Source organism: Mesoplodon densirostris, chromosome 2 (genome assembly GCF_025265405.1).
Source record: "Mesoplodon densirostris isolate mMesDen1 chromosome 2, mMesDen1 primary haplotype, whole genome shotgun sequence".
In the NCBI taxonomy this organism is placed as follows: Eukaryota; Metazoa; Chordata; class Mammalia; order Artiodactyla; family Ziphiidae; genus Mesoplodon; species Mesoplodon densirostris.
In genome coordinates, this window is record NC_082662.1 from 15318327 (window position 1) to 15340099 (window position 21773).

At 53.9% G+C, this 21773-nt stretch overlaps 1 protein-coding gene across 2 annotated transcripts in view; it reads right to left on the reverse strand.

Annotated features, from left to right (window-relative positions):
- Positions 1-1008: 1008 nt before the first annotated feature.
- The window catches only part of IFFO2 (intermediate filament family orphan 2), a 49475-nt gene continuing 28710 nt past the window's right edge, over positions 1009-21773 (reverse strand). Inside the window, exons 2-9 of one of the 2 annotated variants that reach the window (XM_060089050.1) lie at positions 15715-15775; positions 14397-14492; positions 13089-13229; positions 11576-11715; positions 7126-7246; positions 6897-6989; positions 5834-5964; positions 1009-4619 (exon numbers count right to left, since the gene is read on the reverse strand). In XM_060089050.1, the coding sequence (XP_059945033.1) occupies positions 4514-4619; positions 5834-5964; positions 6897-6989; positions 7126-7246; positions 11576-11715; positions 13089-13229; positions 14397-14492; positions 15715-15775 (889 nt within the window). In that variant the 3' untranslated portion in view covers positions 1009-4513. The remainder of the gene's footprint in view (positions 4620-5833; positions 5965-6896; positions 6990-7125; positions 7247-11575; positions 11716-13088; positions 13230-14396; positions 14493-15714; positions 15776-21773) is intronic. The other variant, XM_060089051.1, reaches the window with a different exon arrangement.

Here is a 21773-nt window from a genome sequence, read left to right on the forward strand (position 1 = left end):
GGTGATGTGAAATTTCCCTATTTGATCACTAATCAGCTAATTATTTTAGTGGTTATGTGGCCCACCATCCTCTTGACCCTCCCCATCACCTCTTTATCCTTAATTTTTTAATCCTTAATTTTAAAAAAAGGCACCATCAATTCTAAGACATTTCACTTTATTTAAAAGAAGCCAATATACAGGATATAAAGGGCATGATATTTACAACAGTACAGTAAACAGGTTGGTTTCCGGTAGGATCAGTAGTCTTTCAATGAATATAAATCCCCCCTTCCCCTTGACGCTAGACCCAGCTGGCAGACAAACAGCAACAGTGGGGTGGGATGGGACTTCGGGATAGAAAGTCTCCCTGGATGGGGCTAAAAATCAGGTAGATGCTAAAATGTCCACGAAGGGGTCTGTGGGCGGGGTTGCCTTTGCCTCATCTCTCTGAGGGCTTGGCAGAGGGAATGGTGAGGGATTTAGCCTGAGACTAACACGCAGCCCACCCCGAGCCTGGAAATCTTCCACTCCTGGAAAATTCCCTTCCAGAGAGAATCTGCCTTTACCGACACCCACCTGGCTGCTTCCAGACTCCCCACTCTAGGAGAGTGCCCTTCTAGAACCAGAGCTTAGTGTCTCAAGGTGGAGGACCCAGGAAGCTCCCAGCACCCTAGTTCCTCATCCAGGTCCCTGGAAGAGCACAGCAAGGACTGCATCCCAGGCCTTGGCCTGGGGTTGGCACAGCCAGGGCTGGGCTGTAGGCGTCTCATGGCATTTGCACTCCTGCTCCAGCTGCCTGACAACCTTGGACCCACTGAGGCCCAGGCCCCAAGGAAGCTATGGGCTCCGTGAACCAACAGCCCATTGCCACCCGCGCCCTACTGCTTCTCAGGTCTCTCCAAATACAGCTGACTTGGCAATGGATCTTGGCAGACCAGAGTTTGAGCAACTAATCGGAGCCCACCCTCTGAAGCAGAGCTTGTCCCCTACCTAGTGCCCCCTTTCCCTCCCACCACCCACCTCCATTCTGAGTTCCCCACTGCCCACCCACTCCCACAAGTGCCCAGCCCCCTGGACTTCCAAGGACCAAGGAGCTGGGGGATCAAGGGACAAGGAAATGAGGTGAGGGGTGACCTACACTCTGCTGAAGCCGCTTGTGGGCGTGGATGAGTAGGTGGTGAGGATTCGGAGACAGGTGAGGGGTACTGATTTTATTAAATCCAGCAGCAACATGCATCTTGTCCACAGAAAAACGCTGGGCTACCATAACTGCCTACCCTAGATTTAAAAAAAAACGTTCCTTTCATAAAAATAGATGAGAGTCTCTTGCTTTATAAATAGATTACATTTAGCTTAAGTTACACCTTATATGATCCCCTGCCCCACACCCTCTCCCCCATCCCAAGCCAAAGTGGTTTGATTCTCCACAGGTCATATGAGCTACATCCACAGAGCTAAATCCATGATGGACAGGCCCGTCAGAGACCTCTAGACATACTGCCACAAGAAAACAAAATGTGTTGACTTGCCAATCATTTTTTTCCCTGTTCAGAGTCTCAGAAAAGTGTGTGTGTGTGTGTGTGTTCCACAACCAGGGAGCCCAAAGGAAGCTACTCTCCCTGTCCCTCCCCAATCCTCTCTTTTTATAAAACCCCCCAAAATAGGAGAGTGAGAGAGGGCAGCACAGGAGAGCCCATCTGAGACCAATTCTAAAATACCAATGTCAATATGACACTGGGCTAAGAAATACAAAACCAAAATTATGTATTTACATCTTTACAAAGGATGGACCAGTTCATCCCAACTGGACCTGGTGCTGCCCCAGCGAGCGTTGGGGTCTTTCTCGGCAAGCTGTGGGCCCATGGCAAGGGTACAAGTGGGGCCCACTGGCAACTAACTCAAAAAAGAACTTGGTGGGGAGGGAGGCAGCCAGGCCAAAACCAGGACCGCACCCTGAAGGCAGGTCACTAACACTCTTGCTGTCCCCCCATCCACCAGCCCCAAGTCCTTGCTCCCCAGTGAGAACAGCTATTGAAAACCAGCAAGATGGATCTTTCTGGCCAGCATCTGACTCTGGCTCCTGCCATTTCCATACTCCCCAGATAAATTCAGAGTACGCTAGTCCCCAAAGACAAATATCCTATGTATCCAAGGGGGAAAGCAAAAATAATACCATTGGACAGCAATCACCATGGTAACCTTAGTTACCCCCAAATACTTACATTGTTGCCTAACTGTCTTAACTCTAAAGCTAGCTCTGTCACCCTCCCACCACCTTGAGGAAAAACCCGGGGCAGGCCTCCACTCTGCCTACCTGTCCATGGAATTCAATGCCTCCCTCACCCTGGGCAGAGGAGGCCAGAGAGGCAGCCAGTTTCCTGACCTCCCAGAAACGGAAAATCTTTTCAGCAGCTGAGGTCCAAGCCCAACTGGCTCTGATAACCTTTGGTTAAAATAAAACTAAAACTAAAATAACAATAACAATAATGACAATAATAATCTGATATGTTTGAACCCTGTAACCTTGAGAACAAGTGTCAGTGAGGAGGAGGAGAAGGGGTGATCTCTCCTCCGAAACCTCGTCCCTCCACGTACCCAACAAGGGACTATTTGGCTAATAAGAGATTCTGGGAATGGAAGACTTTCAGCCAGACTTTCACAGGGAAACAGCAGGAGGTTCCTCCACAACAACAACAACAAAAAAGGAAAAAACACAATAAAGGCCACCAAGTTCTGATAAATAAAATTACACACAATCACTAACAATCTCCTCTCTCTCCATATATATATATATATATATATATATATATATATATATATATATATATATATATATATTTATATAACATGAATATTATGTACAATGATTTTAAGACTGCAAAACAGGTGGGGGAAAACGGAAGAGAGAGGAGGTCTTTACAGATCACTGGTACCCTGGGAGGAAAGACAGGGGGCCTGATCTACACAAGGCCAGATTTCTCCCTCTGCCGGCAGACACAAGCAGTGGGTAGCAAGGAGCTCTGGTCCTTGGGCACATTTTGCTCCTCTGACCTCCAGGGGGAGCTCCTGGGCCAACAAAAACAAAAATCAGCAATCACACCCACAGAAGCGGGTCCAAAATGAAACTTAAAAAAAGAGCAAAGCTGGCTCTGCTGGCTCCAAGCTGAGATCTGGGGGTGGCCGCCACACAGTGCCCTTTGACTTAGGCCCTCTCAAGTCTGGGGAGATATGGCTCAGCTGAACTCCCCAACTGGTCAATCAGTGAATTATGGAAAAAGGTGAGCTCATGTCCATGAGCAGAGCAAGGACGGCTCTCACTCGAGCTCCTACTCTCACCACCTCCTCTCTGCCAGCAGCCCCCACTGGCTCCCTCCCCTTCCCTTCCCAACGCCTGCCAGTGGCCAAAGAGTGGGCCACTGCGGCACAGTGGAGAACCAAGATGGCGGCGGACGGTACCGACCCAGCTCCGAGGTGGAGGGGGTAGATACCCGGCCTGGCCCCCTCCAGACTTTCTCACAGAGAAATTACAGATCTATAACTCCTTACTGTTGGCTGGGAAAAACATCAGGTCATCAGGGCAATAAAAGACCCGCTCCCCAACCCCAACCCACAGAGGTCCCAAGAAAGCAAGCAGTCAGGTGGCTGAGGGCCTTACGGGGCCCAGGCCTCGCTAACGACCTTGACCAAACTCCCTCCCAAGTCAGTGCTCACCCTCAGAGGTTGCGAGAGAGATCGCCCTAGCTTCTGCCTCCCTCCCAGCTCCAGGGGAAAACCAGGGATCGAGGAGAGGGCCTACCTTCCACAATGGTATAAGGCAAGCTGCTTTTTTTGTTTTGTTTTGTTTTTTGCATAGTAGTTTAAACACAGTGAGGTTCCGCCTTCCCCCACAGTGCCTTGTCCCTCTGCTTTGCCACTCGGTCCAGAAAGAAAAGAAAAATTTGTCTTCCCTCCCTCCTTCCATCTTTTCTCTCTTTCAGTAAGTGAAAAACCCTCAGGAATTCCCCCACCCAGGCCTGGAAAGCTCGCAAAGGCCAACAGCTCCTTCCTGGGGGGAGGTGGGCCATCCCAAGTCCAACTCCAGCAGAGGAGGGAGGGCAGAGCTTATGGCCAATCAGAGGAGCAGGTGGGAGGGTAGAAAACGGCATTGTACCACGCCAGGGGCCCCCCCGCCCTCACCTTAGAGTTTTGTATAAAAACACCTGCTAGGAATAATTCTTTGGAGCTCAAAGTGGCTCAGCTTAAGGGAAAAGGCACAGTTAACACTGCATCGTCCGGACAGAAGTCTGCATTTGTAATGTGGAGAACAATAGAAATAGACAGCACCATTCCTTGGGTGGGTGGATGGAGAAGGGGCACTGGTTGGTGGTGGGCGGAAGGAAGGAAGCAGCGGTCCCTTGGGGCCTCCAGAGAAGGGAGGGCATAGGAAGTCTGCGTGGCGAGGGCTGGAGCCCCACTTCCTGGCCCCGTGGGGAGAGGCGGGCAGAGGCCCCATCACCAAGACCACCAGGCACGGGCTGGGGGACCTCAGTCATCAGCTGATCATGGGCTCCACATCCGCCTCCCGCTCAAACTCATCCTGGATCTCGTCTGTACTTCCTGAGTCGCTGCTGGCCATGGAGCTAGGGGATGGTGAATTCCTGGAAGGCACAAGAGAATGGGGGACATCAGAGGGCAGCCTGAGGACCTCTGAAGGGATTCAAAGAGCTGGGAAGATGGAGCAGCCATTCCTGGAAAACCTAGCCTCAGAGGGGGATCCCGCCCCGAGGCCCACCCTTGCACCACTTGCCTTAGAATCTTCAAAGCCCAGGAGTTGAACATGGCTATAGAGACCTATTGGGACGCCCTGTACCCGCCTCTGTAATTGCTTGGGGCTGAGAGCTCCTTGGGAGCAGAAACCACGCGTCAAGCTCAGTTTTTACACTCCCATCACCTAACACTCGTCTGGACAATTAACTCAGAGCCCAAAGGGAGGCCACACAGGACAGTGGTTAATAGCACTGGTTCTGAATCCTCACTCTATCACTGCTGAGCTGGGGGGCCTGGCGCAAGCTATCTTCCCTGCCTACGGTCGCTCCTCCATTCCAACAATGGAAATAACAACAGTGGCTTCTGGGAATCAATGAGCTAAAGTTGACATGCTAATAAGCCCAGGGCCACACACACGCAACTTCCCCCTGCCTCTCCCTCTCTTACAGCCCAAACAACGGCCTGCAAGAATATCGTCATGATAAGAGAAACAATTATAATTACTATATCTGTGCTTCATGCCAAGTATTTTACGTGTATTATCTCATTTTATTATTAGCATGTCTGTCTTCCCCGAAAGGCTGCGTGTTCCTTGAGGGCAGGGGCTCTGTCTTGGTTCTGGTGTCCCCCAGCAAATAAAAGAGGCCTGATGCATGTCAGTCTCCCGGGGACAGACCCATATGGCCTTGGGTTGGAAGACGGGAAAGGAAGGAAAATGGCTTCCTAAGGACACATGTGAGCCCCGGACACCACCTCCACCCACCAGCTCAGCAGGAAGTGGGGCGTGGGCTCCAGGAGGGCCAGGGTTGCGAATGTTCTGGTCATCACTGTATCCCCATGGCTTTGCACAGAGCAAGCCTTCAACGGCAGCTGTTGAATCAATGGGGGCAGGGTTGTTGTGAGCGGTCATGTGAGATTAGATGTGTAAGGCATTAGCACATAGTAGGAGGCTAATAGTCATCGGATGCATGGACAGGTGGATGGACGGATGGACCAATGGCCTGGGCAGGTGAAACCACCAGGCTATAAGTTGCAGCCCCACAAATCCCGCCACCCACCCCAAGGATGCCACCCCTGCATTGCCAGGGAGGACAAGGCCGGGTACCTGTCTGCGGAGCCTTTGATGAGCCGGCGGCAGGTCTCCATCTGCACGTCCAGGCCCCGCTTCATGCTGCACATCTCCATGTACTCATGCAAGTGTCGGTTCATGTCGCTCTTGGCCGTGGCCAGCTCCAGCTGAGAGGAACCAACGTGGTATAAAGGGGAGGCCAAGTCAGCCTCCCTCATAGCCGACGACTCAGCAACCTCCCGTCCTCAGTGGCGGTGGCACCATCGGGGCCACCCCAGGACACCACGCCCTCAGGGCCTGCCCTCTGCTCTCTGCTCTCTACCTACTGGTGCAGGTCCCCTAGAACCACTTCTGGTGGAAGGTGAATGGTTGCTTAGCAACCACTGGGGCAGCCCTAGCAACTCCACCCTGTCCAGCGTCCCTGCGGTCCTTCATGTGGGCTGGATTAGAAAAGTCCTGAAGTCTCTCGTGTTTCTGACCCTTCTCCTCTACCAAGTGATACATCCCCCAGGAAAGGAGCTGGCCTTCTCTTTCTCCAGCGTGACGACAGCAGTGACTCTCACTGATAGGTGTGGCCCAGCACACAGGCTCCAGAGCTGGGAGAACTGGGCTTACAGGCTGCTTCCTGGCTGGGGGGCCTTGGGCAAGTCACTTGGTCTCTTTTAACCTCATCTCCCCCTCTGTAAAATGGGGCACAGAGTACCTACTGCATAGCGTGGAGGCACCCAGGTCCCTCTAGGTACATACATAGGGTATGCGGATACCAGGGAGGGTGTATTTTTAAAGGGCTGAGTGCCCAGTGTCACTTGATGTCACTCAAATGTCAGTTCTCATTATTTTGAGATCATCATCTCAGTCAATAACAAAAAAAAAAAAACCTCTCTGGGGCAAACATGGATCACCACCCCCATTTCACAGATTAGGAAACTGAGGCCCTAAGAGGGGTGTGACTTGCCCAGCACCAGGCAGGGAATCAGCAGATGTCCTGACTTCCGATCCTGTGTCTGCCTCGCTCTCCCAGCCCCTGTCCACACGGGCACCTCATCACCGTGAGTCTCGGGGGTCATAACCGGGTGATGTGAACAAGCTAACGCCTCACCTCGATCTGGCCTATGGTCTCCTGGTACTCCTTGTCTCTCGTCTTGAAGAAGGATTCAGTCTCATGGATCAAGTTGCCCAGGTTTTCCTCTTGCTGGGGAAACAGAACAGAGGAGACAACTTAGCTGGGTGGTGAGGGCTGCAGGGAAAGGGTGGGGGATGCGGGATCGTGGAAAAGAAGTGCTCCCAGTGCCTACCTCCCAGCCTCTAAGAAGCCATGCCCGGCTCACCTCGCCCTGAAGGTCAATGCTCGGATTGCAGTTAGTGAAGTCCTCCCAGAGCAAAAGTGTGTCTTCGTTCTCCTCCCACGTCAGGCTGTCACAGTCATCGTCGAAATCAAAGGTCTCCCGCCTGTTGAGGGGGGACACAGGAGGGCATGAGTGAACAGAGCCAGGCTCCAGGGGCCTGGACAGAGGAGAGCAAGGGACACTGCCCCCTGATGATTGGGCTCCTGCCAGGTGGCCATCCAAAAAGGCAGGGGCGGTGACCAAAGGGGACACATGCCTTCTCCTTGGAGTTTAACTCTTTTCAAATGCAGAGTGTATTTACATATTATTTATACAATTTAAAATGTATATTCCTAAAGATGCCAGGCTTGCATTAATGGAGACTAAAGATATTTTCCTCCCGAGTCCAAACTTGTGAGTGTTTTCCTTTCATTTAATAACTCATTCCTGGAGTCCCTGCTATGCCTGAGGTGATTCATATAACCATTTCTGCAACTTGGAAAGGTGGGTATTATTAGTATTCCCATTTTACAGATGAGGAAACTGCAGCTCAGAAAGAATAATTCACTTGTCCAAAGCCACACTAAGCTAGGCTGTACCAGAAACTAGGGCTGATAAAAAAGAACAAAAAAATGCCATTTGTAGCAACATGGATGGACCTAGAGATTGTCATACTGAGTGAAGTAAGTCAGAGAAAGACAAATATCCTATGATATCGCTTATATGTGGAATAAAAAAATGGGTACAAATGGACTTATCTACAAAACAGAAATAGAGTCACAGATGTAGAAAACAAACTATGGTTGCCAGGGGGTAAGGGAGGGAGAGATAAATTGGAAGATTGGGATTGACATATACACACTACTATATATAAAATAGATAATTAATAAGAACCTACTGTATAGCACAGGGAACTCTACTCAATACTTCGTAATGGCCTATATGGAAAAAGAATCTAAAAGAGTGGATATTTGTATATGTATAACAGATTCACTTCGCTGTGTACCTGAAACTAACACAACATTGTAAATCAACTATACTCCGATAAAAATTTAAAAAAAAAAAAAAGAACCTAGGGTTGAAAGCCAGATCTTTCTGTTTCCTACGGCTTTTTCCTGCCCATCAAAACATCACCAAGCACCTATTATGTGCTGGGCACGGGACAGGCCACCATGCATGTATTAAAATGCAATTCATTCCATCCTCACAACAATCCTGTGAGGTGAGCATGATTGTTAGTCCCACTTTACAGGTAAGGAAATTGAGGCTCAGAGGGATTAGGTGGACTTCTAGAATAATACATGCTGGAAATCAGACTTGAATGCAAAGCCTGAGCGATTTCTGGGCTTCCCTATTCACTAGAACTGGAAGTAGGGTGATGGACCATACAGGTGTGCCTGGGACTGAAGGGGTTCTGGAGGTGTACTGGTTACCCCAACTGGAGGGGACCGTAAAAATCATTCAGCCTAATATGCCCATTATTCAGATGGGAAGTCTGAGGCCTGCAGGAGTTAAATTGCTTGACCCGGTGAATCAGCTGCAGAGGAAGATGTGGGTCCCAAGTCCTGACTCCCATCCCAGGGCTCTCCCCACTGCCCACTCTCACTCCTTCAACTACTTTCTGGATCCTACAGGGCACTGCTCCCAACCTGCTGACAATGGACCAGGCTGGAGCCACCCGGCAGAGCCCAAGAGCACCACCCCCCCTCCCCGGCGCTGGGAGCCAGGTTCCCCACCAAGAAGCGGTTCCTGCGGGAGCCTGCAGGTGGCTCCCTGCATCCAGGGACCAGAGCTGGGGCAGGGCTGCAGGGTGAGGCGCTGCCCCACCCCCCTCCCCCACCCCCAGCAAGACAGCTCCGGGGCGAGCCCCTGGGTTAAGCGTCGTCGACCCATCACCATCTCACATACTAGACTGCTGACCTCACTTCCTTCCCAGCGGCTGGGACAAGAAGGAAACCCCAGCTGAGTAATGGGGAACTAGAAAGGATAGGGAGCTGCCTGCACAAGAGAAAGGGCTTGGAAGAGGCGCCCCCCTCCCCCCAGATCTGGAGGGCAGGGCTGAGCAGGAGGGCTGGCCACCGTGCAGAGAGAGCAGCAAATTTCTCCCCTTCTCCTTGGCCTGAAGCCCAAGCAACTGATTTTGATCAAAACAAAACAGCCCTGACACGGGTGCGTTATTCAAGGAGTTCAGAGGAGCTGGCCCGGGCAGTGGGGGCTCTGGCTTGGGTCTCAGCCCGTAGCCCGAGGAGATGTCAGCAGGAGGGGGCCAAGGCCCTGCCCTGGTGCCGTCTGCGTGGCCTTGGCTAGAACTACAAGGATGGAGGTGTGATCAGAGGTTGGCCGTTTTTTTTTTGAACTAGGCAACTTTACAACCAGATCAACCTAATTGGATACTGAACCCAGTTCAGACCTGTCAACGTTCAGGTGCCCATTTTAGCAGCATTGGAAAGAAAGCTCTTTCATACACCTGGGAGCACAGCTTTTTAGCTCACCCCACTCCCTGGGCAGCCTATGGATTCCTGGTGACTTTATGAAAACCAGGGACAACAATTTCTTCAAAGAAGCCCTTTAAATCAACCACATGAACCCAGCCTGTGTCTCTGGGGGCATACAACCCTGCCCTACACTCAGAAATGCCCACAGCAACGTTCAGAAAACCTAGACCCGACCAAGGGTTCTCTTCCAAAGCCCCTCTCATCAGCGAAAGGTGAGACTATGAGAACTGGGTGTGGGGGGAGATGGTGAAAGATGAATTGAGAGTCTAGGAATCCCCTTGTCACCCTCAAAACAGCAAAGCCCCAAACACAGCCCCATCTCAATGTTGTTTCAAGGGAACAGCAAGTATAGGTAAGTGCTGGGCAAACCCATCCCACCCAGGTCCAATTCCCGTCTTCCTGACAAGTCACCAGGGTGGGGATGGTGTGGCAAGGAAACAGAAGAGGGAAATCTCTTCTGAGCACAAAGACAGTGCTGGACCGGGAGTCAGGGGCCCGGCTCTGTCCGGACTTGCCCAGCCCTCTCTGAGCCTCATCTGTGTAATGAAAGGGCTGGGCAGAGTGATCTTGGGACGCTACCATGCTAGGCCAGCCCCGAGCATTGTAGGAAGCATTAGGAGAGGCCTGTGCCCCTGGCTTTTTTTTTTTTTTTTTTTTTTTTTTTTGCAGTATGTGGGCCTCTCACTGTTGTGGCCTCTCCCGTTGCGGAGCACAGGCTCCGGACGTGCAGGCTCAGCAGCCATGGCTCACGGGCCCAGCCGCTCCGCGGCATGTGGGATCTTCCCGAACCGAGGCACGAACCTGTGTCCCCTGCATCGGCAGGCGGACTCTCAACCACTGTGCCACCAGGGAAGCCCTGCCCTTGGCTTTTGAAATGAGTATGATGGCAGGAGCACCTGCTGATAGGAGGTGCCCTCATGGAGGGGCCTGCAAGGTCGGTGATGGCTCATCAGAGACAAGCACTCGAATCCAGCCAGCCCTGTTGCTGGAAACTCAGGACTCCAGAGAACGGACATCAGGCCAGAAAGTGTGCTGGGCCCTGAGACTCAGACGCAAGGGGTGGGGGAGGTAGGGGTGGAGAGGGAGGACTCCAGTCTGGGGCAAAAGCTGAGTTCTCAGGGCTCAGGGGAGAGAGCAGGCCAGAGCAGGCCAGTGGGGCAGGGGGAAAGGTGGACTCCAGAGACCCAGTCCCAGCCTGCTCTCTGACTCAAGGCCCTTAGGTGAGTCAGCCGATGCCCACAGCTGCACCCCTACCCTCCCCAAGCCCACACCGGGATACTCTACAGATTAGAGCCAAAGATGGATCAGGATTGCAAGTATAGCACTGGGTACACCAAGGCTACAATGCATCCCTGCCCCAGATGACTGTACACAGCCAGGTTCTAGTAAATCAGCTGTCCACAGGGGTGGGAGAGGGCTGCCCAGACTGGTAGCACCTGACAATTTCCCATCGTGGCAAATATTAAGCTACTCATGTGCCATCGCTAAACCTGGAGTGTGCAGACATACATACAATCAGCTTTCACGAGCTGGTACAAGCTAGCTCCAGCCCACCACTGACCACCTCTGCCACTAACCCGGGCAGCAGCTCATCCCAAGGGAAAAAAAAAATTGTAACTCTGTACGGTGATGGATGTTAACTAGACTCATTGTGGTAAGCGTTTTACAACTTATACAAATACCAAAACGTGATGTTGCATATCTGAAACTAACAGAATGTTACACATCAGTCATATTATCTCAATAAAAAAAAAAAAAGAAGTGCCCACAAACATGACCGCCATTACCAATTTGATTCTTTCTGAAAATGTGGAACTCCAAATCCAAATTCTTTCAGAGCACCGTGCTGGCCAAACAACATCTGCAGGCTACCTCCGGCCCAGGTCACAGGTTTGCCACCCCTGCCCTGCCCAACCTGGGGAAACGGAGAGGAGCCCCCCGGCAGCAGGGATACTCACAGCTGGTTAAACATGCGTTTCATCTCATCTGTGATGTTCATGGAGCCGACCTCGTCATCTGAGAACCGGTTCACCTCCCCGTCCTGCTCAGAGATGTCATCATCCGAAGCCACCTTACGCTCTTTCTTTTTGGGGACCACCTGACCCGGAAAGGAAAAGATCAAGGTCACTGGGAGGCTCTGCTGGGATGGAGGGCGGGGTGGACTGGGAAGGGAGCCGGCGTCCCATAGGATGGATGGAGCATGGCTGGGGCAGCCACTGCTTGGAAAGATGCCGGGTCCTCTAAGAAGCAGGCGGCGTTCGCAGGAAGCGTGAGGTGGGGAGACATGCAGGATGGAGGGACAGATGGCCTGGACCCTTCCCTGCCCTGGGAGGCCTGGTGGTTGGGCTAGCTCAGCTCACCCCTTCACCGGAGAGGCAGCCCCATCATCTGGGGAGAAGAGAAGGCCAGACTGGGGCACTGAGTCGCCTGGTATGTCTCAGAGGCAGCCAGAGAGACGGAGAACCCCTTACAGAGGCGCAGACGGCTCCTCGCTTCCCAGAGCCCTCCTGCTCACATGCAAAGTTGACAGGCAGGCAGCCCCGGGTTCAACAAGCTCCCTCCACTCCAAGCAGACAAGACACGACAAACCAGACGAAGGCTGAAATGGTCCCTTGCTTCCCCGCAAAGGGGCAGCAAGAAGGCACGAGGTGGACAATGGGCCCCAGGGAAGCCCAGACCTCACCCCACTACATCCAAAGTCACATACTTAAAGCGACAACACACCATACTGCCCTGGGCTCAAGCAAAAGCCAAACCACAACCCAAGACTCAAGCAGCAGCCTTCAGAGAATGACGCACGCCCTTTGGGCAGCTGGACCAGCCCCCAAGCCCTCCCTGGAGGACATTTGCCAGTGCTAACCCTTCGCCTTTGCTTGGGACACACCCAGTCCCTTGCTGGTTGGAGGCGGGGGTGGGGGTGGGGGGTATGGAGTGAGTCTCAATGTGGGACTGAGAAAGAGTCAACAGTCAACAGCTCCTCTTCTGAATTCTGAGGCTCGTGGACCAGGGCTCAGGCCAGCTCACCCAGTGCTCCCATAGCCTGGCCAGGGCTCCCCGACCATGGCATTTGTACCCAGCTCCGGCTCCCAGAGGAAGAGGCAGGAAGCAGGGCAGTGGACACAGGGTGGACGGATGGACTGAGCCCTGGAGGGTCCAGAGACCTGAGTCCTACTCCCAGCTCTGCCATGTCCGTCCTGGAGCCTGTCACGCCCACCACCCCGCCCGGGTGAGCGGTGTCCTCAGCCATAGGATGAAGCGGTCAGCCTTGATGATGGAGTCAGACGTGCCTATGAGTCTATGCGTCCCTGATTCTACGTTTTCCTGGGGAGGCCAGAGGGTTGGGCAAACGCTACCTCGGGGGGAAGGGGCGTGGGCAGGGTGCGAGGAAAACGGGGGTTGGGTGGCCAGGCAGGGGCGGAGGGCGGTGGGCGGCTGGGAGTGGCAGCTGGTGAGCAGGGCAGCCCTAGTCACCTGGAAGATCTTGGACACGTCTTCCGAGTTCCGCTGCTGTGCGACATCGCACAGCTTGGCCGTGATATCGATTCGGCGGCAGATGTCCATGTCCACCTTCATGGCCTTTTCTTGGATCTTTGTGTCCAGGTCTGTCATGGGCTGCAGGGAGGACAGCAGGGGGTTACGTGAGCGAGGGATGGAGCAAGCATGGGGGTGGGGAGGCGCTCCCAGGCTCCGACTGGACAGAGGGGTGGGGAGACCCCCAGGTGTCGGGCGGGAGGCCCCTCAGTCCGAGGGGGTCCTTGAGCCTTTTCTGGACTTGAAGGGTCGGTCCAGCTGCTCGGGTTCAGGGCAGGGGGCGGAGGGACTGTGGGAGCCTAGGGCTTCAGCGCTGAGTGGACAGTGTGTTTGCTGGTCACCCTAAGGGCTGGAAGGCATCCTCTCAGCAGATACAGCGTCAGTGTTTACTTTGTCAGAGCAGAGAAAAAAGAAAGACAAGTCCCACTGCTGAAAGACCCCCCTGCTTTCCCACCGGGCCTGTTCCACCTGTCCCCCACACAGAGATTCCTCCCACGGCTGATGGTTAGGGCTGCCTAGGATGGGGGGTCCACTGGACCCCGGTGAGGGGAAGCCACATGGCCTCTTCCAGCCACCCCAGCTCCACGCCTCTCGGGACCAGAACTGCTCCAGGCTGAGTCACCTGTACTGGGCTCCTTCTCCTTTGTGGAGACTCTACATACTACCTGCTGCTTGAAGGTGGCAGGAAACCAGGTCCCAGTAGGAAGAAGGCCCTTGCTGCCATCAGCTAGCTGCCCCTGCCCACGGTTACTCAGAGGGGCTCTGATTGTCCCAAGGATGCGCACACTGGCCTGTCCCGACTTTACAAAGCAAACCCTGCTGAAGGCCGCTGGCCCGGGGAGCCTCTCAGACCGGCGCAAATCAGACCCGGGGTCTCCTTCAACCTGCCATTGGCCGCCACTGCGCCCAGACACAGAGGCCCATGGCCACCACCCGCCCTCACCGTGGTGAGCTGGCAGGAGATGAAGCAAACACACGCAGACCATCAGAAGAGCCCCAGGGAGGGCGGGATGGGTTAAAGCAGCGTATTAATGCATCTCTACTCAGACCAAGGGAAGCGGAAGTGGGGAGGGGGGCAGGGAGGGGGGCCTGGTCTCCAATGCATCCGTCATCCTCACGGGTCAAACGCAGCCAGCCAGGATTCTAACTAGAAGCCGAGCTCTGGAGCCTCGGAGTGAATGAAGCGTTTTGCATGATGGCTGTGGGGAGAAGTCATGATGCCTGGGGGTGGCGGTCGGTGGCACTTACGTCACTCATGAGCCCCTTAAACACCACCAGCTCGGCCTTGAGACGCTCAATCTTCTCGTTCATCTCCTCCTGGATAGCTTCTGCCTCCTGTGCTGCCTATGGGGGATGGAAATGGGGGAGGTTTTAGGGGGGCTGGTCTCCCTGTTGGAGGGGAGGGGATGGACACCTGGGTCCAGAGCCCCGGACACCTGACATCCAACCAAGCCGGGTGTCTTTGTGCCAGGGAAGGAAGGGGTGCCAAGGACCTCGTCCCAGCCTGGGTCCCCACTCAGCCCTCGCTCAGCACAGGGCATCGCTCAGCGTAAAACACTTCTCCAAGGATCATTTATTGTATGGAAAAATCCATGGCAGACATTAAGAGAAAAAGTGGATGTAAAAGGGATCCCAGTGGTAGGTCAATTCACGTGAAACTGCCAAAATATCTGACTATCTCCGATCTCCAGAATGGCAATGTCACACGTGCCAACCTAACCGAGCATGTACACCTCGGGCTTGTGTGTGTCTGCACAGAAAAGACCAGAAGGTCACATACCAATTTATCAACAGTGGAGGGGGGAGAACTGGAGGTGAGTTTTATTTTCTTCTCTGTGTTTTTCTGAATTTTCCAGGTATTTGACCATGAGTATGTTATGTGTGTAAAGCAAAAAGTACTTTTCTTATAAAAGAAAGCGGGGTGGGGGGACGTTTAACCTTTTCCTTCTGCATATTGACATTATTTTAATCTGTCTCTAACTTCCTTAGAAGATCAGTGTTTATTTTCTTTCTTTCTTTCTTTCTTTTTTGGTTATTATTTATTTATTTAGAGGATCAATACTTTAAATATCAGAAGGCAATTAAAGAGCTTTCCATGCCTTCTCATGGGGTTGCCATTCTTGCGCCCATTTGGCTGAGAGGAAAACAGAGGCCGAGAAGGTAAAGTTTGTTCCCCAGCGTACAGAGCAGGCGAGTGAGAAGCAGGGCCCAGAACACAGAGCCACCGAGCCAGAAGAGCAAAAGAATGTCCTCATGCCCGCTGCTGAGCACCTGTCAGGGCTGGGAGCCCACCTGATGATATGGCCACCTGCCCTCTGCAAGGCACTCAGCCCCGAGTCTGTTCCTGCACGCCAGGGGCAGCACCAGGATTCCTGTGCCCAAGCTTTTCTGCAACTCTTGTGCTGGTGCCTTCCCAGCCCCAAGGAGGGGAGGCGGGAGAGGCCTCCGGCTCCATCGAGGAGAGACGGAGGTAGCAGAGCACAGAGGCTGTGCTGGGAACTGCCCCCGGCTTTGCCCCTTGGCCACGTGGTTCTCCCACGAGCCTCTCCTGGTCGGGACCTCTCACCTCCTGCAGCGTGTCCACCATCGTCTGTAGGTTCATGCGCTTGGCGAGCTCCTCCTCCCATCTGCAAGAGCCAAGAGAGACAGGTGGTCAGAGGGTGGCCTCCCCAGGCCAGTCCAGCCTCAGACACAGTGCCAGCATCCACCCCGGGCCCGTCCCTGGGCTGGGCAAGGAAGGTGCAGCAGCGACTCTATCCTTGCCTGCCCCTCGGGAACTCCCAGTCTAGGGAGCTAGATGTGTGGGACAGCCAGGTGACCCATGATACCAGGTGCTGGTGACGGGTGCCAGGCTCCAGACATGAGCACAGCACCACTGGGAGACGACGGCAGGAGGGACCGCCAGCCCCCCACACAAACTGTAAAGCACTGTACACATGCTACTGCTCCTTCCGTTCCTGTAAGACATGGTACTGAAACTGCTCTCAGGGGCAAGGCTGCAGCCAGCACCACTTCCAGGCTCTCCTCTGCAACCACAAGAAACAAATCTGATTGTGCCAACCATCGCAATCTCGGAGTCAATTTGTCCTACAACCTACCCTAACCAACAGACATCTCCTACCTAGCTGTTATCATCCCTATCTTACAGATGAGGAAACTGAAGCTCAGAGAGGTTAAATACCTTGCCCAAAGACACACAGCTAGTTAGGGGGTGGGGCTGGACTTCACACCCTGGTCTGTTTCATTACATTAAAACAAAAAATAAATATAACTCTCCCTTATTTAATGCTTATTAAGTGCCAGGCTCTATTCCAGGGGCGTTACATATGTCATCTCGTTTGTGTATATGTGGGCTGAAGTTGAACAGGAAAGGACAAAGGGGAGAAGGCACATGGGGGCTCTGAGTGTACCCCCAGCATTAACCGGAGGCAGGATGGGATGATAATAATTAGAGTTACCACAACAATACCAGCCCACCTTAACTGAGTGCTTACTTTGTACCAGGTACCATTCTACGTGATGTAACTCAATCCTCAAAACAACCCTCTAGCCGAGGTGCCACCATGATCCCCACGTTACAGATGAAGCAAGCAAGGAAGAGTCAGGTACCCAAGGTCAGGGTGAGGACAGGTGGGGCCAGGACTCAAACCCAGGCTGGAGACTCCAGATTGAGTGCTTGTAACCCTGCCAGGCTTCCTGTAGACCCAGAACTCATCAGAGCCCTAACCCACCCCCCACCCAGACACCCCTCCTTCCCCAGAGGGACAGGTCCTTCTCCCCTCGCCCCCATCCTGGGACAGACCGACCAGGAGTTTCTCTCTTTCTTCCCCCTACGGCTGCCTCCCTACATGGCCTCAGAGCAGGCAGGTCTGGAAGCCTTTTAGGATGCTGTCGGGGCCAGCTAAAAATAGGCCAGAGGGGAGGGATGGCTGAAGAGTGGGTTACGTCACCAGCTTTTGGAAACAAGAGAAAACGGATACTGTTTGCACACACAGAGGAAAATTCCTCCTCTTTCCCACATGAGACACGACGGCCCTGGCCAGGGCTCCCAGAGGACACACTCGCCACTCACCCCCCATCCCCCGTTCCCTTCGGTCTTTACCAGCCCCCAGTGGTGGCGGCCAGGCCTAGATCTCCTGTGGGCTGCAGAGTTCAGAACCCAGTGGGCAGTGGGGCTGGGACAGGGGTCCTGGCAGGGATGAGGAACACAGAGGAGGCTAAAGAGGGGCAGCAAGAGAATCTAAGGGTCTAACCCAGGTGGGATCATCTCACTGAACACCCTCGTTGTGCAAATAGGAAAACTGAGTCCAGCCCCAGGCCCAGTGTGGGGAACAGGAATCCCAGGTGGGGAGAAGTTCAAGGCTGCCCTCACCTCGCCCAGCAGCATGGGGCATCTGGGGCTCCCCTCAAGGGAGGCCAAGGCCCAGAACACAGGCCCCGAGCTGAATCATCTCTACTGGCCACGCTGCCCTGAGGGGGGCAGGGGGCTCAATTCCAAAGCCGCTGAGCAGAGCAGGGACAAGGGAGAGCCCAGTGTGGCGCTGGCTGCAGCCTGGCTCCTGAGGCCAGCCTCACTACTGCATCTTGCAGCAACACCAGGGGCAGCAGAGGAGAGGGCAGTGAGGGTGGAAGATACGGGCACCCAGGGACATCTCTCCTCCACACACACACCCATTTCCAAGACGGGCTTTTGGGGATAAGTCCCAGCCCCTCCTCACTTTTCCTTTAAGCAAACTTCTTGTGAGGAAGGTGGGGCAGGGGGCAACAGACCCATTGAACAGACGGGAAAAATGAGGCCCAGCAAAGGAAAGCAACTTGTCTCAAGTCAACTCAGAGCGAGAACTTAAGCCACGTCTTTGGATCTCCAGACACATTAGCTGTAGTAGCAGCAGCCACTGATTGGCGAGCACAGTCTGAGTCCCACGCACTGGGCTCAGTGCCTCGTACACATCTCATCAACTTTCATGTGAATTATTAACACTCTCGGGTAAAGAAATTCTCCCCACACTGCTTTTGTAGATGAGAGAGCTGAGGTTCAGAGAGGTGAGGTAACTTGTCCAGGGTCACACAGCTAGTAAGCAAAGATGGGACTCAAGCCAAGCTCATGCTCTAAAGCATCCAGTTTCCAACTGTGATATGCATGGGAATCACCCGGGGAGCTTGTTCACGTGCAGACCCGGGTTCAGCAGGTCTAGGGTGGGGCTCATGTCTAATGAGCTCTCCTGCAGAAGGCACTTCGGTGGCCCCCTCGCCTCTCTAAGCTGCACCCCAGATGAGCTTGCACAAATGACTTCATGGGCCTTTGATTACCAGAGCTGGATAGGTGGGCAGCTGGTGCACCTGCCCCCTGGAGACCCAAGAAGGACCCCTGTGTGTTGACAGCAGCTGGCTTGACAGACCAAACCTGCTGCCTACGCTGACCTCCCCTCCCAGCCGCAGCAGGAAAGCTTGGCTTTGCTGGCTTCAATGTTGACAGTGCAGAAAAGCTTTGCCCTTCAGCTGACCAGGGTGAAAGGATGGATGAGTGATGTTTCTTAAGGCACCCCAAATGCCCTGCATTTACTGCAACTCAGCCCACAGAGAGGGAGCATGCAGCTTAACCAAAAACTGGTCAACCGAGTTGTGGGCTCTGACATTCCAAAACCTGCTTCCCAGGCACAGCACCCTCTCCTGACCTGGATCTGCCCACAGGAGCAAGGTTTCAGCAGGATGGAAGTTTCAGGCAGCAGGACCAACATAAGCAAAGATGGGCCAGCAGGAAGGCCAGGGAGTAGCCAGCTGCCACCAAGAGGGGACACACCTACTGTGGGTCAGGGGCTGGTGGATGTCATGTCATTTAAGCCTCTGCCCTCCTGACTTTCATGTGCAGCCCACTGCTGAGCACAGGAGCTCACACAGTGGGCTGTGAAGCTGCAGAGAAACCTCCTCCCCATTTACAGGTGGGAAAATGAAGGCCCAGTGCACACAGAAAACTCTAGCCAAGGCCAAGACAGTGTGAATCACTTAGATCCACCCCTGCCTGCCCTGACCCACCAGTTCATAAAACTTCCAAATTCTTTTCTCTTTTTTTAAATTTATTTTTATTATTTTTTAATTTTTGGCTGCATTAGGTCTTTGCTGCTGCGCGTGGGCTTTCTCTAGTTGTGGCGACTGGGGGCTACTCCTCATCGTGGTGTGCAGGCTTCCCTGGTGGTGGGCGCCACCAGGGAAGACCCCAGATTCTTTTCCCTCGAAGGGAGTAGAGAGAGGGACATTTATTGGTCACCTTCTGGGTGGTGTACACCATGTTGGGCCTTCATATACATATAAAAGATAAGGGACTTCCCTGGTGGTGCAGTGGTTAAGAATCTGCCTGCCAATGCAGGGGACATGGGTTCGTTCCCCGGTCCAGGAAGATCCCACATGTCGCGGAGCAACTAAGCCCGTGCGCCACAACTACTGAGCCCGTGTGCCACAACTACTGAGCCCGTGTGCCACAACTACTGAAGCCCGCGCACCTAGAGCCGGTGCTCCGCAACAAACGGAAGCCACTGCAATGAGAAGCCCGCGCACCGCAACGAAGAGTAGCTCCTGCTCGCCGCAACTAGAGAAAGCCCGTGCGCAGCAACGAAGACCCAACGCAGCCATAAATTAATTAATTAATTAACTAATTAATAATAAAAAAAGATAAAATATCACTTAATCCTCCCCTAAGGATGGTCCCCATTTTGCAGATGAGAAAACAGAGAATCAGAGGTAACTCGGTTCCCCTTTCCCTCCCTCCTCTTCAGCCTCCTGAAATCTACCCATTCTCCCAGGCTTGTCTCAAATGTCATCTCTTCTCTGAGCCTCCGCAGCCACCTCCACTGTTCTCCCTCCTTGAGCTCAGGCTTAAGGCAGCAGACCTCAGGATGCCACCTTTCCCAGGCGGCTTGGCTGTGGCATCTCATCAAGCATGGTTCTCACCCAAAGAGCCGGCCCACGATGCCAGGGACAGCGATGGACCACCCTCCATCTTCTCCATCTTCTCCACCTCCAAAGAGTGCTCAGGCCCCAGATCTAGCTTGTGCCCCAACCGCATCACAGGGACCTTCTCTCGCCCCCAGCATCCTCTCACTCTCCCCTCCCCGCATCTGCAGACACCCTTCAACCACAGCCTTGTACGCATGCCAGCTCCTCAAAACGCTCTCGGTCTATGGATGCTCACGCCAGCCTCTGAAGCAGGTGGGATGGAGGATGGTCATGGTGATACTGATGCTGCTGCTGCTGCTCATACTGATGCTCATGATGATGATGATGTGATAGGGCAGCTAACACACACTGAGTGCTTACGACGTGCCAGGCACCGTCCTCAGGGGGTTCACAGGCAGAGCCTCATTTTAGTTTCACAGTAACCTCTAAGTCGGGTTATTATCATCTCCATGTCGTTGATGAAGAAGCTAAAGTCCAAAAGCATGAAGCACCTCCTCCAAAATCACACAGCCAGCAAGGCGGGGAGGGGGTGTTTCTATTTTACAGAAACAAGATACTCAGAGAAGCTCCAGAAGCGAAGGCTGAAAAGGGGACCAGAGTTCCCCTAGACCACGCCTCTGAGTGTACAGATAAGGAAACTGAGGGGCAGGTCACCCAGGGAGTGGACAGCAGAGTGCCCTCCCCTCCCCCAGCCGCGCTCATGAGCAGCGAGGTGGAAGGACACGTGTCTGAACCCCGGCTCCGCCTCCCCCACTCAGAGCCTCCATCTCTCCATCTGTAAATGTGACACAGTGTGGGCCCAGCATACCCCCAGGCTCGCTCCAGAAAAGCCATTCTGTTCCCACACTCTCTGACGGTCATGGGACTGGTCCCCAGTCACGGGCTGGTTCTGGCTGGACTGGACCCCAGGGCCCATCTCCCGGCCCCAGCCCAGCCTCCTGCCCCTGGACTCAGTCACTCCAATCCCCCTGCTTACCAGTGTCCAAACCCACTGGGTGTGACCCACAACACGGCAGTGCTAGACAAGGGTTAGTCCTGGGGGGCCCCTGTGCCAGTGCAAAGGACAAGCAGGGGCTCAGACTGGGGAGCCCACAAATCGGGAATGTGAATGTGGGTACAGGTAGCACCCTGGTGCCCAGGCCAGGTGCCCTGGCCTGTTGGAGCACAGAGGAAACATGGGGGAGATACCTGTTCTAGGTGGGAAAAGGGGCACAGGAGGGCTGCTGCTACCATACAAGTCATCGGAGGAGTCGGGTCTCAAGCTGGGGGTCTGCCTGCTCCCCCAGCCGGAGAACTGGTTACAATGACCATTTCTGTGCTCACGGCTGTTCTCCCTGCACCTAAACCCACCCACGCTTGGAAAGGAGTCAAACGGTTACTGAATGGATTTGTTGAATGAATGAATGATCCCAGCAGCAATCACTCCTCAGCCCCACTGCTTGCCCCTCCCCAGCCAGGGCCCCTTGGACATCCTCAATCTGCACAGACCCAGCTTGGGGACTCGGCTGCTCCGTCCACTGGCTCCTGAGCCTCCCCTGGGAGAGGCCAGGCCAGCGGGAGGGCGGGCCAGGGCAGGAAGCGGGCAGGGAGAAGGAGAAAGCTTCCCTCTCCCACTTCCCACAGCTCGAGGCCCGGGATGGGAAAGCAGGGATGTCAGGGCAATGAGCGGGGAGA